This window comes from Cariama cristata, unplaced genomic scaffold (genome assembly GCF_000690535.1).
Source record: "Cariama cristata isolate BGI_N322 unplaced genomic scaffold, ASM69053v1 scaffold7936, whole genome shotgun sequence".
Lineage (NCBI taxonomy): Eukaryota > Metazoa > Chordata > Aves > Cariamiformes > Cariamidae > Cariama > Cariama cristata.
Genome location: NW_009621531.1, coordinates 106,275 through 130,577, shown reverse-complemented (window position 1 = coordinate 130,577; position 24,303 = coordinate 106,275). Strand labels below are relative to the sequence as shown.

The 24,303-nt window shown below is 37.5% G+C and overlaps 1 protein-coding gene across 1 annotated transcript in view; it reads left to right on the top strand.

The window, feature by feature from the left end:
* The first annotated feature begins 784 nt into the window (after positions 1 to 784).
* GTDC1 (glycosyltransferase-like domain containing 1) overlaps positions 785 to 24,303 on the top strand; it is a 126,852-nt gene continuing 103,333 nt past the window's right edge. The window contains 1 exon segment of the mRNA XM_009701995.1: positions 785 to 966. Within this exon segment, the coding sequence (XP_009700297.1) occupies positions 785 to 966 (182 nt within the window).

Below are 24,303 nucleotides of genomic sequence, written 5' to 3'. Positions count from 1 at the left end.
TATTGCAACCCCGAAACCCCCCCCCCCCCCCCCCCAAAAAAAAAAAAAAACAACAAAAAACAACCCAAAAACAACCACCCAACCAAAACCAAAAAACACCAACCCAAAAAAATCAACCCTAAAAACCCCAACCATAGTTTACATCTCCTGTAGGGTCCAAGTGTGTTTCTCAGGTGGTAATCCCAGCTCCCAGAGATGCCACAGGGTCCGGGGGGAGGATGCTCAGACTGCATCTCCCCAAGCTGCTCTCTGGCTTTAAATCACTTACCCAAATTACTGTTATTAGCAACTGTTGGGACTGAAGTGTGTTTGAATTGTTCTTTAGTTTTATCTGCCACTAGGAAAAGGGAGGAAACCTATGTAAAAATGAATAAACTACTTCCTAACCTATTGAAGAATTGTATGTATTTAAAAGTGAGTGTGTAGAGTAAAGCTGCTTTTAAATATCTGATTGAAAAAACCCAACAAATTCAAAATACAGTATTTTTTTAAGTTCTGCACATTTTGATTCATTTAAAAATTACAAACAGTATCTTTTAATGGTGGAAACTAATAGGTGTGATAATTTTTGTTGTAATTGCTAAGTAACCTTCACTGAAGTAAACTCATTAATATAATATGAAGAATTAATTCCACAGGGAAAAATGAAGACCCTGTAAGGCCTTGCAATATGTTTCTGTTTTTTCCAAAATAATTTTCTTAAATAAAAAAAAATGTATTTCTAAAGTAAAATATTTCTCTATTGTCATTTTCAGAATCCAAACGGTTCTGAAGTACTTGGAAAATGAGCGTTCTTCTCATTGAAGCCTTTTATGGTGGTTCCCACAAACAGCTGATGGATCTTCTCCAGGAAGAGCTAGAAGATGACTGTGTCCTCTGTACGCTCCCTGCCAAGAAGTGGCATTGGAAAGCACGGACTGCTGCTCTTTATTTCATGCAAACAGTGCCAACAAGTACTAATTACAGGTAACCCAGGAACTGAATAATTTCTAAGCTCAAATTAGAGAGGCCTTCAGCCAGGTCTCTTGAGCTGAGTCTTTGGTTATGTGCATGCAAGTGCATATGTGCAAGCAAATAGAGACTTGCAATGGACAATACAAGTTTTTCTTCTCGCATTGACTTTTTGGGGTATAATTGGGAAATTACTGCCATGTTTTAGAGTTTCCAAGACTATTTTGTCTTGCATCAGTAGTCCCTGAGAATCTATGTGGATACCTGTTTGTGTATACATGTATATGTACATCTTGCTTTAAAGTCATCAAGTGAATTCAACAATACTGAAATGTTTAAACTGTGCTTCACAGATTGGGTTGAAAGATGGCACAGATGTGAACACTGCAAGCTTCCTCACTTGCCCTCTGATGTATCTATTAGGAAGTCTGATTTATCAGAGTGTACTACTCGGGCTGACCTGGAGGATTAAGGAAGCAGTTTTATCTTAATGATGGTCCGGTTCTGTAACATGCCAGCAACTGCGGACGTCAATTATGCATTTATGTAGGTGGCAAATTTCTGTCAGCTAGAACCTGGACTGATAAAAGCAGACTATTTAGGTCAACAGATAGCTATCATGTAGTGACAATCAGTCACTCCAGAACCAAGCTGTCTTTAAACCCAGCAATTTTGCTTGGCCTACCTGATCAGTTGAGATGTGGTAAGATGATTGTCTTGAGCAGTGACATATCGTGTGGTGCAGTGCGTGCTCTGCTCAGGGCATGCAGCAGAGCATCTCGGCATGGGTAGTAAATGAACACTCGGTTGACTTTTCACCTTCATGGAGAGAGACAGTTTGTACATGGGGATGTTTTAGCACAAGCAGCTGCTTTTCAGCAACAGAATGAACTTCAGCAACCCTCTGAGCACGCCTAAATGACGTGCTAACTGGTTACGGTTCAGAACTGGGTCTGGTATTTGTTACCAGGAGCAAATAGACATAGCTGGCTGGGGAAAGAATGTGATTTTTCAAGAGTAGATCTTGTGCTATAGAAGGCTACATTTGAACAGTGTTGCCCAACACGATGTCTAATCCATTTTGGAACGTGTGCTATATAAGTGTACACCTTTTCTGTGCCTGCTTCTGGCTTGCATTTAAAATAAGCTACCATCCCAAGCCAAATGTTATAATTAATTTTCCCTGGTTTGTCTTGTGTGAGGCATTTAACGTTGGTTTCCTATTGCTTTCCTTTTGCAACAATTTTGTTTTGGAGGAGTGTATATGACAAACTGTTATTTAAATTTGTCTTGTATTGCAACCACATCCTCCAACGCATCGCAATGTTATCTGTGTTCCTTCAAGGTCAGCAGCCCAAGCTGTCCAGCACTAACTGTATTAAACTAATCAGACATCACTCACAGACATACACTTCATTAGTTTAACTTACAGTTACATTGACCTAAGATAACTTAACTCCAATTTGTCAAGTAACCCACATCTTGGGGGAAGGGGGAGGGAATGATGACAAAAAAAGCCCCAAAACTCCACAAAAAACCCAACAAAAAAAACCCTCAACCCAGCAGCTTGAAAACTCACTTGAAGTTAATAAACTTGCAATCTGTCATAGACTTATGTGCAAATATAACCTTTACTGACAGCAAATAAATCTGATCCAACCAATAGAGCATCTTTAAAGAGAGGAAAGGTTTTTCTTTGCTGTTGCTATTAGGGTTTGAGCAGACAGAATCAAATAGTCAAAGTTGACAAAGATGCAATGTTTAAAAAAGGGTATGTACCTTATTCTGGCAGGCAGGATAGAATTTTAGGAACAAGGGCTGATGTGACTGGTGAGAGGAAAACTGATTAGAGGTACCTTCTACTTTACTTGCACATTTTTAATGTTTGTTTTGTAATTGAATGTTCCAAGTATTTTATTAAATTGAAAGTTTCCGTGCATCAGATTACAACCTATAAGATTGACTACTCTCTCCTATTAGAAAAAACATTGATTAAAATTAACATTGATTCTTTGTTTTCTAACTTGCTAATAACCACTAAAGATCTGCTTCCCAGGTAGTAGTTTGTTAAGACAGAATTCTCATTGCAAACTAGCATGAGTGAGTGTTTTGAATTACACATTTAAATATTTCAACCTTCTTGTGAGGTTGTGGGAAATACCAAATTTGCGTTATTTGTAATATCGACATTATTTATAGAATAAAAATTTTCTTTTACAAGTGATTTTCATAAATGTAACATTTCATAAATACTTTATTTGTGTGTTTAATAATATAGAAAGGTCACAAATATCTTGAGTGCAAACACTTGGTAACGAAGCTGCATTACTCAATATTTATTTTCAAACTGTACTTTATTTCAAGATGCTGATATGTATGAGAAGTAATACTGATGCTAGTAAGTCTGGTATTGCTATACATCTATACAGAAGTAGTATACATACATTTCAAAAGATCTATACTTCTGTACATACAAGCTGATAATGGACAGGAAGCAGGTTTGTTAGTTTTCAAGCGATGTTCAATGAGTTAAGAAACAGTCTTAAAAAGTGCTTTTGAAGCAGACTATGCAGTGCAGAATCATAGCTGTTAAATTCAGGTGCTCTGCAGTGAGCAGAGAGTTTATGTGATGAACTTGCAAATACTTTTATTGGAGAACAGATGATGTCCCTTCAGGAAGACTTAAAGCTGAAGTGATAACGAGCAGTGCATCTAATGTTAATTTTGTGAACCATGCAGCCAATGTCTTGGTGTGCAGTAAAAAGATGTTCCCATGCAAAAATGAGATTTACTCGGAATTGTCACAGGGAGCAGACGTCCTCACCCTTCAAGGGAAACACGTGTAGCTATTCTGGAAGGTATCAGAGAGTTAGTATTTTATCTGCAGCAGTGCCTAGATTTATATTACTTCCCCGATGCAAAGGCTATTCTGTGTTTCTCTAGAAAAATGTTACTTTTCTGTTTTCATGGCTTCATTGTGCAGTGTGTCGTTAAACCAGCTCACGCCTTCATTCATCTTCTCAAAGGAGGACAGAAGCCCTGATGAATGGGGAAGATCAGGCACGTGGTGAGTCCCTCCAACTTGGAAGGCCATAAGGAGAATTTTTAAAGGTGGCTTACTTGGCTAGTACACTTGAAATGATCTAATATATTGATGTACAGCAGCCACAGAACTGAGCATTTTTAACAGCTTTCTTAATTGCTATACAGAGACTCATGTGATTTTTCCTTAATTGGAAAGAAGGTGTCTATTCAGACGTGGTATTAGTACAAGGAGTTTCATCCTTGTGATGGCGATTTCGAAATCACAGCATTTGAAATGTACTGAAAAAGGGCAGAATTACTGTCTGCTTTCTCTAGGCAAGTTTTTCAACAATTACAGGGTTTTATTAGCAGTTGATGGAATATTATCATCTTCATTCCGTAAATAAGGAAGGTCCAGCAGAGAGATGCGACCTCCTCAGGCTGCTGGCAGTCTGCAGAGCTGCCGTGTTGTCTGCTTTGTGTCCCAACTTGCTTCAGACAACTTAAACTCTTTGATAAATGTAGGTGTCTGATCTTGTCTAAAGTTGTTTTCCAAAGAACATAGTGACTATTCAGTAAATCTAGAAAGCATGTAAGAAAAAAGAATTTTTTTTTAGCCTTTTTTATTTCCCCATCTTAATTAAAAGAAGGTTCTCAAGTTTGAAAATACTGTTGCACAATTTAAGGAAGAAAAAAAAAAAAAGGTTGCTTTTCTTTTTTCTATAATTCTATTCTTTACTACCATGAACAATCTTTTGAATTTCAAATAATGAAAGAGTTGATATGACACACTAGATGAAAGCATTTTATATTTTAGGGACTGTCCTCTACAGAAAGTAATTCAAACCCAAAAAAGTTAGTGATATAAGACTTGGATCTGCAAAACAGAGAGACTAAATACAGTGTAGCTTCCAGTTTGTTTTAATGGCACTGCTAGATTATTTTAAATATATATATAAATATTATGTGTAACATTCAGTATTGCCCCCCAGGTAGCTGTTCATATGAATAAAGATTTTATTTGTAACAGACTCTAGCCCTGAAATACCCCTAGGGTAAATGTTAGCATATATATACCCCTTGATATTTGACAACTGTATTTTAGAGACAAATTCTATGCTTTTTACATTTTACAAAAGAGAAAACAAATCATTGTTTTCAATTAATAGAACTCTGAAAAAAAAAACAACCTAGGGGTTGTGGTGTTCAGCAATATATAGTGTATTCCAACAGTATATAATGTAGATGTGATGGGTTTTGGGTTTTTTTAAAATAACCTGTTAAGACTACTAGATTTAGGATTGTTTCAGATCTGATGCTTTCATTCTGTTCTATAAAGAGAAAATGCGTTATTATAGAGTGATTTTTTTTTACTAACTGATGGACTGGTGTCGCCTAGGTGTCATCTTAAATATGGTAATCCTGTAAATTTTTATTCCAGTGAGTAGTCCAGTCCCACTGAAAACAGAACACAGCTTGCATGTGTGAGCATTTGTAAGCTAGAACTGTTTTCTAGATATTTTCTTTTAAAAGAAATACCTGCAAGTAATATGTCCTGGGGAAGATGTGGGAAGACGTGAACTGAAGCAAGGCAGGGCAAATTTCAGCAATTTCATTAAAGCTGAATACATAATACCCATTGGTGCTGGGAACATTTCTGTCTTTTTACGTCTTCATGTCAAATACTGGAAGTGCATCTTTATATAGTCTTCGTAGGAAGTGGAATAATTTTGCCTACATTAGAGACCTTCACAGCATTTGGCTCTAATAAGAGTCGGGTAAGAAATACTAAGTTGCATGTGTGAGTAGTACATTAGTTAAATAAAAGATAACCATGTACCTGCAAATTAAAAAAAAAGTTTACCTGATACTATTAATTTTTTTGGCATATTTTATGATGTTTGCTTCTGTATATAGATGAATAAAACTTGAATCTCGTTTATGGTATTGAGTACTGGGAGAGTGTATTTTGGTCTTGTTGCTCAACCTCGTTACATTTGAAGATGGGACATAGCTCACCTTCTTGAAATTGCTGAATAATTTTCTGCCCAGAGCTCTTCTTTTTGTTGCTCTGTGTAAAGTTAAGGAGTGTTTGTGTGTTTTAACTGCAGTTCTATGTCAGATGCAGTGAAACGTGCTCCTAGAAAATAGACTGGTGAGTTGTCCTTTGTACTTTAATTAGTTGATATAAAGACATGAAGAAATAAGATTACTAAATGTAATGGCCAGTATCACCTAAAGACAGGGTTCAGGTCTCATATTTGATTAAAAATACCACATGGGTGTAACTTACTCATTTCTGTAGCTTCACTGGTGGATACAAATAACAATGCTCTTACGTACAAAGGAGGGTACAGGAGACTACTTACTCCCATGCTCCTCTTTTACGCTGCCTAGCTGAGTAAAAGGTCATTCCTTCTTTAATTTCATTAGTGGTAAGCTTGCTTGTGTGGGTCTTTTGGGTTTTTTTTGTGTGTGTGTTGTTTTTTTTTTAAACAAATCAGTTGAGTTCACCAGGGTTAGTTCACATGGACTTGTGCAAACGCATACACATTCATCCTGCCCACGCTTTGAACTAGCTGGTTGGGAGCTAGTTAGGGGCCAGATGGCCATCCTAGCGTTGTGTTGAACCTAAACCAATAAACCCTACTGAGATACGAGACACAGGCACCATGTACTGCGCTAAAACAACTTTGTGACTTCTGACCAGAGCTGGCTGGTGTCCAGCCAGCTTAAGAGTGTAAGGAAAGAGAATATCTGTCCATATGGAACGGCATGAAGCTCCACCACTTATCGCAGATGATGCCCTCCGCTTCTGTAGCCCCAGATAATAGAGAGCGTCCCAGCCTGAATAACGGGTGTGAAATTCTCTGATGAGGGAGAACTTGGAGGCTGTCTGATGCTGGGAGTACGTAACGTGGGAGCGTACATGTAAAATTGGGTTTTGTGTGATTTAGGTTAATATCGCCCAAAATCTTTTCTGGAAACTTCTTCTGAAAATGGTTATCGTTGAAAGTAAACTTCTAAAGAAGAGCATATAATCCAATGTATTTAAGAATGATTTTTATCAGATCACTAATATAAGCCAATGCTTTGCTAAAGTTAAGAAAAGAAAAATGTTTAAATTCTATAATTGATTTGTTCTTATTTTTTTAATTGGAAAGATAGTGTAAATAAAAGTAAATATTTAACTAATCAGTAAAAAAGAAAGTAATCCAGTAAAAAATTAAGTAAGGTCTAAGGGCAAAATCATTTCCTATTGAGGATAACAGCACTGCTGTGGTTTCTCTGCTCACAATTAGACTGTTAAAATTTACTTTTCGGTATGATGGAGAGAGGCTGCCTGAAAGTTTTCATGAAGCCAGTGAAGGTGGTGGGATCTCCTTTGTCGGGCAGATTAATTACTTTTCTGCCACGGCACAGAGGGGACAGAAACAGTGTTCTGGTGCTCAAAGTCAAGTCCTTGTACAGTACGGTGATTTAAGTGCAGGTTTTTTTTTTTATTAGGTCTGGCTGCGTAAAAACATGGGGGGAGGAATCCAATAACAACAACAACAAAAAAAACCTTTTAAGAAACAGGACAAATAATTTCCCAAGTAAACTACCTGAAATTTATTCAGGCAGACAGCAATGTGATCTTAAACATTCACTTTGCATTAATCAACTTTGCCTCAGATAAAACGCTGGCAGATGGTAGCTATTCATTTTAAAAGTGACAGGTTTTCTTTACGTTTTTGTGTGGAAACCCCCACATGCACTCTTCCCTCCAAAAACTTCAGTTGTTTAATTTGTCCAGCATGTTTTTTTTTAAAAAGTATAGTCCTGTTATTAGGCAATTTCACAATTTGGATAGTTAAAAGAGATTTTAGATGAATTTAAATGCAGGCTCCTTCCTTTGAAGTCAGTGCAAGTATATATATGATCTCAAATTTGGTAGAAATAAGATGGGAATGATGAACACGATGCAAGGAGAGGTGCAGGACCGGGAAGGATGCTGGTTAGGAATGCTGGGTGATCTGTAGAAAGTGCTAATGTGAAATGGCAGTTGTCCGTTTGATGTGTAAAAGATTTGCTGAAATTCCAGAAAAATATTCTGATGAGACAAGGAAAGAACAGTCTGTTTTTTCAAACCCTAGCATGTGTTTTCCTTTATGTTCTCAAATGCTGGGTGAAATCCTTATTTTTCTTTTTAAAATGCATTTTATGAATCACCTGGAGAATTGATATTTACGTTGCTGGCAGTAAAATGTAATGAAATTGTGCATTATGATTCAGTGTTTCTACACTTAGGATTTTAATGAGTATTTTATCTGTCCTTTTAAATGGTTGCTGTGTATATATTTTATTTCTAGATTAGTTATGGATTACATTTCTATTTTCAAATAACAAACATATACAATACCATATTATAAAGAATCTGATAGTTTCTACAATTCATTGTCATTCTAGTCCATAACACTAATTTGATCTTCCAAAGGGAAGGAAACAAAGCTTTTGATAAGCATCTACTAAAGAGAAAAATCTTGATTTTTTTTTTTCTTCTGTTTTTCCTGTGCTGCTTTTTTCCTAATCTCAAATTATTTTTTTTTTACCTGAGAAGTAAGTAATACAAATTTTGTCAGATACTTGGTTTGTACATGATTTAGATTTATAGGTTTGTATTCCAGTGTCATAAATAACCAGCTTTCCTAATGAGTACTCACAGCTTGGCTGGGTTTTGTGAATTGATACATAGTGCAAAGAAATTGTATCAGTTTTTTAGCAAAAACAGTTTTGGGAGAAGACCTACCTTAAGACTGATATTTCTTTTTTTTTGGTGATTGTGTTTTTTTTTTTTCCTTTGTTTCTTTGTTTTAAAGTATTAACCTGATCCAAATACATTGAAATTTGAAAGTCTTGGTTCAGGTAGCTGGGGACATCTCAGTTGCCAGTCTACAACAGACCAAGAATTCAGTTCCCTAGTTATCTTTAGTTCCCTAGTTACCTTTAGTTCCCTAGTTCAGCCCAAGTGCCCATACCGGAGAGCTCCATACCCTGCTCAGCTGGTTTCGCTTCCACTCACGCCATAACTCCTCACCTTGCCTCCGTTGACTGCAACTGCCATGACCCCTGGGTAGGGACTTTCTCTGATGAGCTTGGGTGGTACAGGTTGGAAGTTCAAGCTGTGTTTCTACAGCTGCTTTTTCATGCCAGCTGTGGGCTGGTAGCATCTTCTGTAGGGTGTCCATGGGTTACAGTGTGGATTTTGAAAGCACTGACCAGGTCCCTGGTCATTGGAGGAAATATGCCCAAAGGTGTTTCCTGGTTTTATCTCCTTGATTCCTCTGGGATTACAACTGTATACAGATTTATAATGTGCATAAGACAGTGTAGGCAGGTTAACAAGTAGCACGACTTGATAGGATTGTGGAGAGGTGGCAGAGTGAAGTTGTACTCCTGGTCCAACATCCACACAGTGCGTTATTTCAGGGGTTTTTACCTCAGACTAGGTGTAGCCTGGTTCTTAAGGTTCTTCGTGTCCGTAAGACAAGGCTGAAGTCCATTAAATGCTGTCCAGGAGCATCGCCTCCTGGGGTAGTTTAAACTGAAGGGATCCAGTTCATAATGTTGGAGACCAGTCTGGTGTGAGCTGAGGCATGCTAGTTGAGGATGGTTGTGAGAAGGGTGGTTGCTTCGTAAGTGCTCTTCTGTGTCAAACTGAAATGGTAGTCTAAAATGACCCATAAAATACTTGATTTTGTAGATTATGATGTTGCTTCTTCTCTAAACAGACAACATATACCTAGGCTGTAGTTTGATTACAATCTATACACCAAATTACGATGCGATGGAATATGTTTAGTTTAAGATGGACTTTGACTCCCCCAAACCACAGCTGGATCAATTTATTTCCTCCTCCTCTTCCCTCTTGTATTACTCAGCCCAGATATCTTGGGAATGATACCTGTTATCGGTATGCTTTGAATCATTATGATAATTAATTTACCCTCCTTTCAAAAAAAAGTCCTGAGAATCTGTGTAAATTTTGTCTATTCATTTGAATATCTTTGGCAAATACAAAGGAACCGAAGGGCTTTTTTCTTGTTCGTCATTATATAATGAAGATTTTTGCAATCTCCTTATTCCCTCGGACAGTATTTTTCCTTTCTTGTCTTTGTCCTTTGTCCCTGTCTTTTCCTCCCTTCCTCCTGCACATATACTCTGATGGTCCAATGGACACAGTCATTTTAAAGAATGCTTTCCATTTCAGGGTACTTTTTTTTTTTCTTGTTTATGTTTATAACCTTGCCTACTTCATCATTGTTCATTTTAGCTCTCTTAATTTCCAGTTTACTTGTGGCACGCTGGAGCTTATATTTCTGTCTAATAGCAACTAGAAGAAAGAATGAAGGAAGCAGCAGTGGACACAACATCAAAAGCCAATACGTGATTTTCTTTTTGCAGAAGAATTAGTGGAAAAATTTATACTTGTTAACAGTATTGTTTCTAGTAATTACTGTGAGGAAACAAGTATCTAGAGTGGGCCTAATGTTTCTTTCACACCAATTCTACCTGATGTAACTAATTAAATTGTTTAAACTTTCATTTTTGTTGCAGTTAAGTGGTATTTAAGTGGTGTTTTGTTAACTTGTGTTTTCTTTAAGAGTGATAATATTTTTTTAACAGAACTTATTCTGCATATAATAAAGATGTGTATCTATTTGGAATATGGAAAAAACTTCATGGAATTAAGTATTATGTAATAACATGAAGAAATTTTTGAATGCATATAATACTATGTATATTATATATGGAAGAATTAAAAAAATTGAAGAGGAGTAATTTGAGAACATCTGCAATTTTTTATTTATGTAAGAGAAGATCCCATTTTTAATTAAAGATGGAATTTAAGAATGATAAATGGGACCATTATCTAGTAGCAGTTAGTTTGCAGGCATTTTTTTCCTACTGTTCTGCAGATTGCTGCGGGTTTGACAGTGCCTTTGGCTTTTGTGAGCAAAATGCATTTCCTACTCATGACAGAATAGTTGTAACTCACTAAACATGGAACAGTTATCATGCATAGCGACATCTCTATGTTTAAACCCTGAGGAATAGAATTGTTTTAAATTATTTTTATGCAGAAATTTCCAGGTAATCAATTTTATTAAAAACATAACAGCTAAAAATTTTATCTGCCAAATGAATTTGGAGAAATAGTGCTAAAGGTGCTAAAACTATGCAAGAAGAGAAGATGAATTTCGGCAGGAATTGTAATGAAGGAGTTATCTTGTATTTTATCTTATTTTTTTAGAGTGAAGTGATTCCTAAATTAACTTAGAATGAGAATTTCTCTTGCTATAGCTATACTGTAATAAATTGTAGATGAGCCAAAATTAGATGTTATTTCTGAAGGAAGTACTGAAGTACTCTACATCATACTGTTTACAGTGCCAGGCATAGCTTCCGTCTGCCTTGTAGCCATTGACAAAAAAAGGAATGTGTGCTTTAGACCTGTTTTCCTTCAACGATGTCCAGTTCATCTTGACACAGGCTGAGACTCATGTTGGAGATTAATGGCTGTATGGAGGGGAGTGGAGATTTTGATTAGATAGGTTGCAGGGCTTCTCTACAAACAGCCTATTTTGTCATATTTGGGAATTTTTTGAAGTTTTTTGGTCTTCAGTAGTAGGCTGATCTTTTTCCTGGTTGTTTTTTTTTTTTTTTTTGACTTTAGCCCTTAAATTGTGCCTTTATGCTATCGTTGTCCTAGACTAAAGTTGGTTCTGAATTATTGTTACATCCACAAGTCTTAGCTGTGTGGTCTCAAAGTGGGAGGAAAAATAAGTTGGGTAGGTGCTTTGAGAGTAACTTGAGTTAGCCCAGCATTGCCATCAGGTGTTATGCATCTCTTGGTATTTCTGACTCTCAGTTATCCCAGGAGCAAATAGTGACTTCATACCTGCCCTTGTATCATACACGTCCTGTCTGCTGACCCTGCTGGTTTTGCCATTTCTCTCCATTACTTTCACTAAGCTTCAGGATCCTCACCGGGAGACAAGTTCAGTTGTCCAGGGTCACTTGACCATTGTGTTTACTGATCGCTTTAGATGATGTCTTCCAGATACCAGTCAAGAAACCTACATGGAAGGGGCTTGGTTACAGAGTCTTCATAGTGATCTACTCCACACTGTTGCGTTACCATCTACTCAAGGCTGTATGTGTGAAGTCTGGTTTGCAGTAGTGCTTTCTCTTGTGAGGTTTAATGCCGGCCTTATGAAGGATCTTGTGGCCCCAAGCTAGCCTGGAATCAGTCTTCAGTGGTTTCTGTGGCTGTTGAAGCATTCAGGTCTGAAGTGCTCTAAACACAGATCTCAGGTCTTGCTCAAGAAGATGGGAGCTCTCTAGGCAGAGGTGGTAGGGAGGAGTTTCAGAAAAGAATAGTTCCCAGAAAAGACTCTAGAAAACCGAAGTCTAATGTAATTATTCAAAATTGTATCATGAGATAGAAATGATAAATCCTACCGTTTTTAACAGGTTGGGTTTTTTTTTTTTTTGATGGAGCAGAGAACATAGAGAATGGTCTTGCATTGAATTAATACTCTGGTATAAATAGACTGAAAAATACTTGTATATATTTTCTCATGTACATGCAGAAAAATAATCTAGATTTTAATGTGCCATGCTATGTTACAATGAGTGGAGTATACATTCGGTATTAAAAAGTAAGCATCTATACTTTCGAAATCCTGATTTCCAGTGTTAACAGTTCTATGGAAGGTCATTGCCGTTGTGGATTGCATTGGGGTCTCTGGGGTTCAGGCCTGCTTGAAGACAGCGTTTATGATGTCTCTGTACCTCCTGTCATTAGCAGGCGTTTTTCAAGGGACTGTTCTTAGATTATATTTTGCATATGGCTCTTAAGTTTTCTTAGATACTGATTGGACAAAAAGGAAGGATATAATAGTTTTCCTGTGCCTTCAGGACATCCACTGGTGGGTGATGAGACCAATGTGTTCAGAGCGTGGGTAGAGTCAGTATGCCTGAGTGAGAAGGGTGAATGAATTGGTGGCAGGGAGGGAGTTTAAGATACTTGTGTGCTTCCTGCATTTTTAAGCAGTAGAAAGGACGTTTCAGCTGTTGAGATGAAGCTTGGCAGCTGCTCTGCAAACTCCTAATAAAACAGGGGCCTGAATTTTCTTTATCTCGAGCATCTGCCTCTGACCACAGATGTTGCTGGGGCTCCGCATTTCTCTTAACCGGTAGTCTTTGAATTACACGATTGATATATGGTAATAATGAGAATGCTTTTTATTGGATAAGATGGGATTCGGAGATAATATTGTTACCTCTTAATTGCTAGATACATACTAAGGCTCTGAATCATGGAGAGGAAGGTACAAAAGCTCTGTGCATGAAGCAAATGCCTCTCAGTGGAGGAAAACAACTACCCAGCCATACTCTAGGTTGTCACAGTATCACTGTGGTTTTTGCCTTCCCGTTATCTCTTTAGCTCACTTTTCCACAGTGTATTTTGGTCCATACATATGTTGGTGGGTTTTGTTTGGGATTTTTTTTTTTGCCTCCCAGCACGTGCTGTGGAATTGAAAACTGTAACTTCATTAACTCTTGTGCGTAATATTTTTATTTTTGTCTTTAAAATGCGGAGGGGTTTGTAGTGTGAGCGGTGGTGTATTTAAGGTAGAATATTCTGTGGTTTTGCAGATTGCCAGTATTACACGCCAGAGCAGCCTTCTGACCACGAAGCTCAACCATGCTTGTTCTATTAGCTGTACCTCAGAAGTATTTGTTTAGTTTTTTCCTCAGATGGATAACCAATATGGAACATTCTGTCCACAGAAGTCTTATTAAAGAGGTTACAGCATCCTGCTAATTAGGAAAAACTAATTAGGCAGATTGTTGCGCCTGTAACCAGAATTTTATATTTTAATGGATTTTGAAATGTGATATACTCACTTTTCCTATTCTGAAATTCACTTTTCTTTTAAATGTCTGGAAATGGTCTTTATGAGCAGATTATGCACTCTGAATAAGAAAGCAGTAACATTTTACTTTTTGAATTTATTAAATAAACTATAGAAGAATATATACTCTAAAATTGGTGAAATCATTAATTCATGCCAGCTTCTTATTGTGGCAGTCAAATTTGTTGTGTTACCTTTCTGTTGGTAAATTTGAAGTTTTTTAACTTCCCCAAAGAGGAGTTGGATTAAGTTCATATGAAGAAACAATATAATTTGTGGCTATGTTAAATTTAGGCTTAGACGGTACACAAATCTCACAAATTACTCTTCAGCTCCTTCAAGCTGAAATTCATTGACCGCTGTTTCACTGAGTCGTGGGAAGTTCATCGTGTTTAAAGCTGGATCCAGCCCATTTGTGAGTGCTCTTGTGGTGCTGTTATGGACTTTTGATCTGGAAGCTGAAAAATAAGCCTATTCTCAGCTATGAGGTGACCTGGAAGCAAAACCATTGGGGTTGGTTGAGTTTTCATGGTTCACATCTTGATTCCTGTTAGGTACAAATGACCAGTACTGAGGTGTTTCCTTGGTTTACAAGGTGCCACGTGGAAAGCAAGGGATGTTTGTGGCTGGGGAGAACAAGCCTGATTTGAGATACACTTAAAATACGTGTATTTAAGATGGATTTCTCCTTAACGTCTACTTTTAAACTTTTTTTTCAGCTATGCCTTGCTACAAACTTTAATTAGTCTTAACCTTTTTTTCAGGCATGTCATTCTGCATTTTGCAAAATGCTTTGGCTTGTGGCTGAGCCGTGTAGCCAGGAGCTGCGGGCAGTGACCTGCAGTCTGTCTCAGGACCATCCTCTGAGATGTAATTCAAGATACAGATGTTGAAATTGGTGAGGCGAGGTTGGCGGCCATCTGGAAGTCGGCCATCTGCTCCTTCCTGCAGAAGCAGGGAGCGATGTGTTTGGGGGTCCTTGCCCCTTCTTGTCACAACCTGAGTCAAGACGATTCAGAATTGCATCTTTGAAGCTTGATTTGTGAATATTGGATTGCCAAGTGCTTGGCACTTAGTGATGTAAAGGGGTAGAAAGGGAAAAACGGACAAATACTTCTAGACAAGTAAGATTTAGAAATGAGCTGTATAAAAGGACTTCAGTAGAGCACTAAAGGCTTAAGATCACATAGCTCAGGTCTAGCAATATGGAAGAAGAAACCACAGAGCAAAGGGAGATGCAGCTTGCTACGCTAACTGATAGAAAATGGACAGTAATGTCTTATCGGGCATGGGGTTTGCTAATTATTTTGCTAACGCATCAGGAAATATGCCCGGGAAATACGTAGAGTTCATACTACATGAAAGCAGAACTGTGAATACAGGGACTGGAGGATGGAGCGTTTTGGTCTGGTCCACTTAAAGGAAAGCCTTCCTAATTCCAGTCCAAGGTGGCTGAAAAGAAGACAAAAGCATTGCAAGACTTGTTTTTGTGGTGTCAGCCTCTGCCACCGCCAGACCTTCTGTATTTGCTGGAGTGTCAGCTCTGGCTTTGGCAAGTCAGATTTGTGTTCAGCATCTGTGATGACCTGTACATTCACACCCTTCCACGCTCCTGCAGTTTAGTCTTCAGCCTGAAATCTGGGACTATTATCAACCAGACGGGTCTAGGTAGTTAGCATGATGTCATGTCTCTTAAGCAGCTTATGGAACAGGGATGAAATTTATGGCAATAAATATTTTAGATTGTTTTTGTTTGGCTTCCTGAGAAGAAGAATTTCCTTAGGTGAGAGGTTATTTTGCAAACGACTGCGCTGCATGATATATTGATGGTTTCGGTACATAGGAAGCTTCTCTCCCTTCAGTGTCATAGGTTGAAATTGATACTCGCACTTAACGGCTTTACAGATTCTTGGTTAATTACTGGTCGTTCTTCTGAAGTGGATGACTCATTTAGCCTTCAGCGATCGGAGGTGTTGTGGCCCTCCATATAACTCTACACATACATATTTTTGCTCCTAAGAACTACAAGAATGGCTGTTTTCCCCTTGCATGTCTTGTTTCTAGGGTAATACAGAGAAAATGGACCTGAGAGGGGGTATGAAATGAGAAAAGGCGTGTTGTGAACAAATTTACATCGATCCAGATGGCTGTTGGTGCACACTTGAACTCTACCCATTCAGTTCTTGCCTGGAAGGGCATGCTTGGCTCTGTCGTATGGCCCATTCTTAATAGTATTGCTACTATTAATAATACCATTATAAATTAATAATCTGTGAGTCCAGACTTCTATATCAGTATTTCAGATTAGGAAGCTATTTAATTCTGATGGCAGGACAGCATGAAATTTCTGTGGTTCACCGTGTTCTGGCATGGTAAAATGTTAACTTCAACATTAAAACTGGTTCTGAGTTTAACCACTGCCGGCTTTTCTTCCAGCGTTTCAGGCTGTGTCCCCTTCACTGTGACATTGCATGTGTCCTGGTAGAGGCCCATTGCAGAAATACAGGCTTTGAATTTACCAGCAGATAGGCATTTGTGTATCAAGAGACAGCCCTCAGTCTTGTTGTGTTGAGATCTAAATGAATTTGCGCTGATCTCAATAAATGTGGATGTTTTGAACCTTGACTTCATAGTGCTTCGCAGTTGCATATTTTTTTCCTTGCTTTGTCAAGGAGGATGACTGTAGTAAGACCATGAGCTGATTACTCCCTGTATTAGATAATCATTTCGTAATGTGGGAGGGATATTAAGAATAGATCTGAGTGCTCTTGGAAGACTCTTTATGGAATAAGGCTTAAGCACTGCTGTAAATAGGATGTTCCCTTTCATGCTGAGTCAGATATAGCTTGACTGTTGGGGGACGAATATGCCAACACTCAGGACAAAAATCAAGAAGGTCTTAGAAAACTCTTGCAAAACATTTAGTGACTGTACTATCTTCAAAAAATGTCATTATTTCTGTGATTCATTGTCACCCGTGGATTTTAGATGGGCAACAGTTGGAGTCTGATTAAAGACCAGCCGTGGTTCTATCTAGATACATCTCTGAACTACCTCTTTGTTTCCCCAGGTCATGTGTTTGTCTTACGATGTGTCAGTAGCAAATAATTCTGAGTTTGACTTAAAATTGAAAAGCTTGCCAGTCTTTGAGTATACAAGCGCAGCGGTGAGAAGGCTGCTGGGCGAAGGGACCATTGGGAAGATGAGGCTTGTTGAGTATCCTTCTACTGGAAAGGACTAACTCAGGCTCTTCTTCGAGGAAGCATGAACCATCATTAGAGTTGAAATGCTTATCTTTATGAAAATACAGCTAATTTGATTGATGGCTTCTTTTTCTCCACCAATGACATTTGAAAAAGAAATCAAGGGGTTTTGGGGGTGGCTGTTAAGGTTTGTTGAAGTCTCTTCCGTATGCCAAAATAAGTTTTATTAATTGGAGTTAGCCTTGTAAAATAAAACCTTGTAAAGGTATTTTTTGGTGTTTATTTTTTTGTTTGTTTGTTTTTTTTGTAAAAGCTTTTTCTGGATCGTGTAACTAAATGCAGGACAAGATGCTGCAAGTCTAGTTTTTGTTTGATGGAGTGCTCTAAAGGCACGATAATCGAGAGGATGGTTGAGAGAGGGCTGATAATAGTAGGAAGGATAGTAATAATAACTTTTTTTTTTAAGGGTGCTGAGTTTTATTTTATTTGTGTAAGCTTTTTAAAACATTAAGGTTGATCTGCGACAGTATATTATCAACAGTTTTATTCTTCTGGTTTTGGTTGGTGGACTCTGGAATGCCTCTCCTGTCATTCCCAGCACCTTTTCATAGAAACTTTCCCCCCCACTTAAATATTTTTAAGATGCTTTCATTACGAAAGTCTTAATTTCAAAGATTAAGATTTTTTAATTTTTATTTCTTTTTCCTGTGATGCCATATGAATGTGTTTTTGCCATAGTGGCACTTACCCATTTTGGATTATTTTCTGCCTCTGAATATTATGTGATTTCTTGTTAAAGTGAATGACAAGATGATGTATGACACACTTGAGATGGTATTGAGCAGAGTATAGTTGGAAAATTGCAGTGATGATTTTCATTTTACATCTCAAACTTACACGCCATTGAGGAAAAAAAAACAACCTGTAACAGGCAACTCGAGAAAAAGCATAAGGGGAAACCTTGAAAAATTACAGGGAAATTTCCGTAACAGATACACTAGTAATGCTGGTTTAATAATGATTTCCTGTCATGAACTATTTTTATCATTTGCCTGCTCTCTGACGTGGCATTCTATTTAACATTTTTGAGAGCCATGTTTTAATCAGATTAAGCTCAAGGAAACCGATAGGTATCTGTTTGGCTCATGACTTCTGCTTCTGTTTCTGATTTAGTCACAAGACTATTGTTGCTGGAATCTTTTAAGACCCATTTTGCTTCCACTTGCAGCCGGCGCACGGCTCACGGTGTGCGAGCCTGGAGGTTGTGTGCCAGGGATTTTCATGATATACGTGCAGGGTGCATTATGGAATTATTTTGTAAATTAAAGAAGACTGATACAAACTGTGTCGTCTTCCTCATGTGATTAAATAGCTAAAAATAACTATCTATTTTTAGTTTCAAGCGTAGTAATGTTTCTTAGGAACAAACTCACCCAAAGCGGTGTGCTAGGAAAGGTTGATCATGAATAATGCTGCATCCTGATCCAATTGTATAAAACAGTGGATATTCTTGCATCATTTTATATAGTGTGTAACATTAATAATGCTTCCCATACAAGAGATGTCATGAGAACAAAATATGAATACATACATTTTTTGCTTTGATGTTTTCATGTTGTTCGGTCGTTTTATTAAATTAGACAGCAGAAAAGTTTGTAAGCAAAATTCTTAGTTATATTCTCCAATATCATGCATGTCCTGCAAATTTAGGAAATGACAAAAAAAAAGTTGCTGTGTAACATTTAAGATTATTGGTTGTGCTTGGATATTAGCACGTCATTCAGTGGTCTCAGCATCTTGGAACATGGGAGAGGACTAGCAACCTGGCATTTAAAAAGCTCTGTCTATACATGCTTTTGAAATTTCCAGACCAAAAAACATGTATTAAATTTCTAATGACCTCTTTTGTCTCTTGCAAATAGAGATATTTTATTTTTTTTTTTGCCCATACAGTAGAGGCTATATTCAACAGCTTGGTTTGTATTCCTTCAGTGTATTATTTATTTGGTTGACGTGGTAGAAAACTGGGAGACTGAGATTTAATAAAGGTTATTAGTTACTTTCCATAATAAAATTAGCTGACCTTTAAATAAGAGCATTATACAGGGGATCTCTAAGTGGAAAAATGACAGAATACATGTTTATTATGGTAACCATTTTGATTACTAAATCTTACAGCCACAATATAGAAAGTGCGTGTTGTGATTAAATGTTGCTCTTGACTGTATATTTGCAGACAACAGTGGAATAAGTAAAATTTTTGTATTCAGGACAGAATTTAACCCCTTGGTTACAGTTTCCACCATTTCTTATGTTTGGTTACATTTGAACAATACAGAAAAATGAAGAGGCAACTTAATTTTCTAAAACTGAATGTCCTTTGGAACCAACCGCAATGGGAGTTTTCTGTGGTTTTTAATAAGCGTGATTATATGCAGATTCCTTGAGCGCTCCAACAGACTGTCTTGGGTTGCTATCAGGCATACGTGATGTACGCCCTGTAGCTCGTCACATGCAGTTCAGTGTATCAGCGTGCTATCATTTATTAATCGTTCCAATGTCTGAATTTATCTACCATTTTGAAGAAAGACTTACTGTAAAATACAACATTGCACGTGAAGTTTACGTGCACACCTGTTGTTTTTAAGTTGAGAACAGGATACACCTCATTTCCAAAGTAGCTATTAAAGCAAACGTTCTTAATCTTTCTTTGTACAAACACAGGGTTTGTACTAAATAATGACAGTATTAATTGTGCCATTATCTGGAAAAGATCTTATAAAGTCTTTAAGGATACTCTGTATTTTTATTGTTATTTTTGAAAGTTTGATAATATATGTAATGATTATATTATAGCTTGGACTTCAGGTGAACTTCAGTACACCAGCACAAGCAAATCTGTAGTTTTTCAAATTTTGACTAGGTCTTACAACATTTGTTGAAATCCTTACAAGATACTCATCTATTTGTAGCATCATATAGGTCTGTCTCCCCATCTGTCTCTGTTTTTCATGACGACGAGTCTCTGGTACTTTTTTTTTTTTTTTAACTTTAGTACTTGTTCATTGAAGCCCACTGTAATGCTCTTTCTATCATAGTTATTTGTCCAACAGCTTTTATTGATCATTTGTGATAAAAGATTTCTTCACAGGGAGAAATTTTAACCAGCAATCAGTGAATTCAGTTTAATTAGATGTGGGTTTATATGGTAGGAAAAGTAGTGTAATCAAACCCCATTTATGTACTATTAAATAAATAAATTACTAACATAATGTGGTGCCAAAATCTAAGGAACATTGGGAAAAAAATATTTTTGCAGAATTGTTTTCTGCTAGGCCATACTTATTAAGAAATTCATACAACTTTTATATTTTAAAAGTAAGGGTATGAATCTAAGGTTCAGATTCCCTCCAAATAAATCCTTATTTAACAGGATATCCCTGAGACTTTTTTTTTTTTTTCTCTTTCCAGTATTGGCAGCCTGACTAAAATAGTCTCATCTGGTTTAACTAAAATCTTTGCATTACTTGGCAGTGGTTTCTTTTGTACGTGGTGCTTAGAGCTCATTGAAGCTCAAACAGTACAGGAAATGCAAATCATGCAAATCATCCTCACGCTGACGATGTACAGTGGCGTGATTGAGCAGCAGTACGTATGGCTCGTGGGCTGACCACATGAAAGAAGTCATTTAAAGACCAGATGAGCCCAAGCTGGGTTAAGTTAGACTATGTGTGAGCTTCAAAGCTTATAGAATAGCGTCCTTTTTAAAAATAAATTTATTTTATTAATAACACCTGCGCTGAGTTCTTAAACAGTGAGAACATGTATAGATGAACGTTACATTAAATATATGGCATACTTAAATCAGAAGGGCAAAACTGTTATTTTTGTGGAAATTCAGGTATGCATTCATACCGATGGAAGTAGGCCACAGACTAATGCGCTGCAAAAAAAGTCCAGTTCATGTTTGTTGTACATAAAAACCCAACTCTTCTCTGCCTTTTAGGTAAAAATGAAAATAAATGGAACATAAAAGGGAATTTTGTCTGTACAGAAGGGTTAAGAACAGGCTTCCTGGAAGTGCTTTTGAGTGGAGAGAAGAGGGAGGTTGAGTGCGTGCTGTTTTGAATTTCTCGGGTAACTTAGAAAAAAATCCTGCATCTTTTTTTCCCGACTTCTGAGGAGTTCTTTCTGTAGTTTCAGGGCTATATCCTTTTGATAAAGCTGAGCCCTTGTTGCATTGTATGACTGAACCTCAAAGGTGGTGTGACTGGGAGAGCCGCTGTGGTGGGAACCCTGGGCTCCAACCAGCAACTCTTGCGAGATAGACGTGCAAAGACCTACAGGCACAACCTGAGTAGAGTCACGAGGAAAAATTGCTGGTAGAATAAGAAGCATTTTTCATATTGATCTTGCAATAAAAAGAGAGTGGACAGTATATTCTTAGAGAAATTTTTGCGTATTCTTACCTTGGTGATACTCAACATGGGTGTGGCTCTTTTGCTTCTAGTAAAAGTCTTATTTCTTACAACTTTGGATTCTTTTTTACAGCCCTCATTTGCTTTGCTTTGGTGTTCGGATGTTTTTAAAAGTTGAGATTCATTCAAATCGTGTAACATGACACAAAGCTGGAAAATGTCAGTCTTGAACTGTTTGTGTGTCATCTTGTTTAATTTTTACTTGAAACAGTAGCCCTAAGGAAGTCTATGGTGGGACCGGTCGGGACACTGCACAGTATCACCTTGATGGACGTAGTGTTGGGTTGATTTTTGCCTTGCTCCTCCTTGATTTTTTTCTTTCTACTAATACACATGAAGAAGAGAGAAGGAAGAAATTAATTTTTTTATACTGTATCTTTCCCATCAAGTCAATGCACAGGTCCTGCATCTGAAGGAGAGAGGGAAATTTTTTTTTTTCTTTCCCCCCCCCTTTTAAACACTAACTATATTCCTTTCTTTATTTTCATATATGAAGTCAAGAGGAGCATTTCACCCTCTTGGTGTGCCTGCAGGTTGGGGCAGCTTCTGCCGTGCTGAGCGCATACAAGTGGTGGTCGTAGGGCTTAGTGGGGAGGTTTGGGTTCAGTTGGGACTGGAATGATTAGGTTCCTTCCTTCTGTGTGGTTTGTTTCTTTATTCATTTCTTTTTAAGAAAAGAAATAAAGGTGAATGAACGGATGGCATCCTGAAGTCATTGAAAGATGCTGGGGAAAGGCACATGGTAAATAAGTCCTGTTTTCCTGAGCCAGTTTGTAGAGTCATCCCTTACGAGGGGTATTGGTGAGACTTCTGACACAGGCTTCTGGGCATGCCTTTATGCATCCAACACACAGTTAATATTTTAATAGAAGCAGGAATTTAAATCACAGCTAATATTAAATTATCTTTTATAGTCAGTGCAAGAATACCAAGATGCAGGACCTAACAGAGAAAGCAAAGAAATTTTACTACTTGTTTCTGTAATAATTTAATGTAATTTAATATCCATTTCAGTGTTTGACAGGAAGTAAAGATTACTTAAATATTTGTACCTAAGAGCACAGGGCTGTATAAGGATCTTTGAATTTCAAAGTTAATTTGTTTCTTCCAGCAATATATGGAGATATATACACAAAATTAATTCCATATGATTGTACAGCTACCAGTGCTTGAGAACTTTTTTAGAAATACTTCCCAAAGAACATCTCCGGTCATCTTGACAAACAGTTTGAGTAAAGTTTCCTTTTCAGGAGCCCCTGAACGGTTTTACGTGTAGTCCAAAGGCATTGCTGGAAAAGTGATGTTATTTGGAGACCTTGACCAAAACTATTTCGCTTTGCTCAGTTTTTGCAGATATGAAAGCTTGTCGGCCAGCCACCTTGAACAGATTTTTAGCTTTTTGTGACGGAGAGATGCACGATCTTTTTCCAATAACAAATTAGCTGTTGTCAACAGTTTTCCTGGCCACAGTTTAAATGAGTTTAAATAGCTTAATTCAGAATTCTTCACAGTTTTATGGTGCAGTTTGACAGAAGTGCAGAAGATATATATGTATATAGTATATATGTTATGTATGTATCGTATATCTGTGTGTGCATGGACGCAGACATATGCGCATATACATGTCATATCTGTGCCTGAAAAAATGATATCTGAAAGTACTGAACCACTGTGTACGGTCTCATGAAGATAACATTTTATTTCGGGACATCGGTCAGGTACTGTGGTGAGCAGGGTCCGTAAGATATATAAACAGTGACGTGATCATATATGAGTTGATTAAATCACTAGACCGTGACACTTGCTTATCTTCAGCACTGGCTTGGGCTCCTGAGTTCTCACTGTGGCCTTGGTTCTCTTTGTGGCCCTTGATAAGCAAGCTTTGGCCTCAATTTCTTAATCTTAAAGATTAGAAAGCATCTAGTATATTCTTCTGACTTTGTTATGCATGACTTCAACCCCAGAGGCGCATATTTCTCTTGCATGTTACTGGGGAATAATGGGCATTCAGTACTGGATGCTTTCTTTAATGATAAAAGGAATTTAGAAGTCTCAGGATGTAATAGTTGCATATGAGATGTATTGGGAAAACATAATTTGTAAAATATATGGAAGCCTAAAAGCATCGTTATTAGATTATTATTTTATTATTGGATTTTTCCATGTGGGGAAAATCTCAAAATTTTGCAGTGTTAGGATTTGGTTTGCTTACATCTGTGTTGTAAAAGTTGACCAAACAGGACTGTAAATGACTGGTGTAGTTGTTAACACTGCGAAACTCTCAGCCAGGAGCTGGAGAAGAAAAATGGGCAAAAGGCTTCAGCTTCAGAGCTGTCAAATTCTCTCACAAGTTTAGCATATTCTCTTTTTCTTTGAATTCTCTCCTGTATGTCTCTGCTCTTGCGTTGGTCCCTTATGACCCGTGTCAGGAGCTCCAAACTGCCTTGCCTGAGCTACGAAGCTGAGACCCTTTTATTCCTTTTCTTTCACTGGTGGCATTATAAGTAAAAACCTGTTACGATAACACGTGAAAATAAGATGATAGGACATCAATACAGATTACACTTAAAATCATGTTATTTAAACGGAAATAAAACAGCTTATGGTATATGCCAGGCATGATGCAAGTTTTATTAAATAAATATATGACTGAAGGCTACATTCAATCCAAATGCTCCCCTT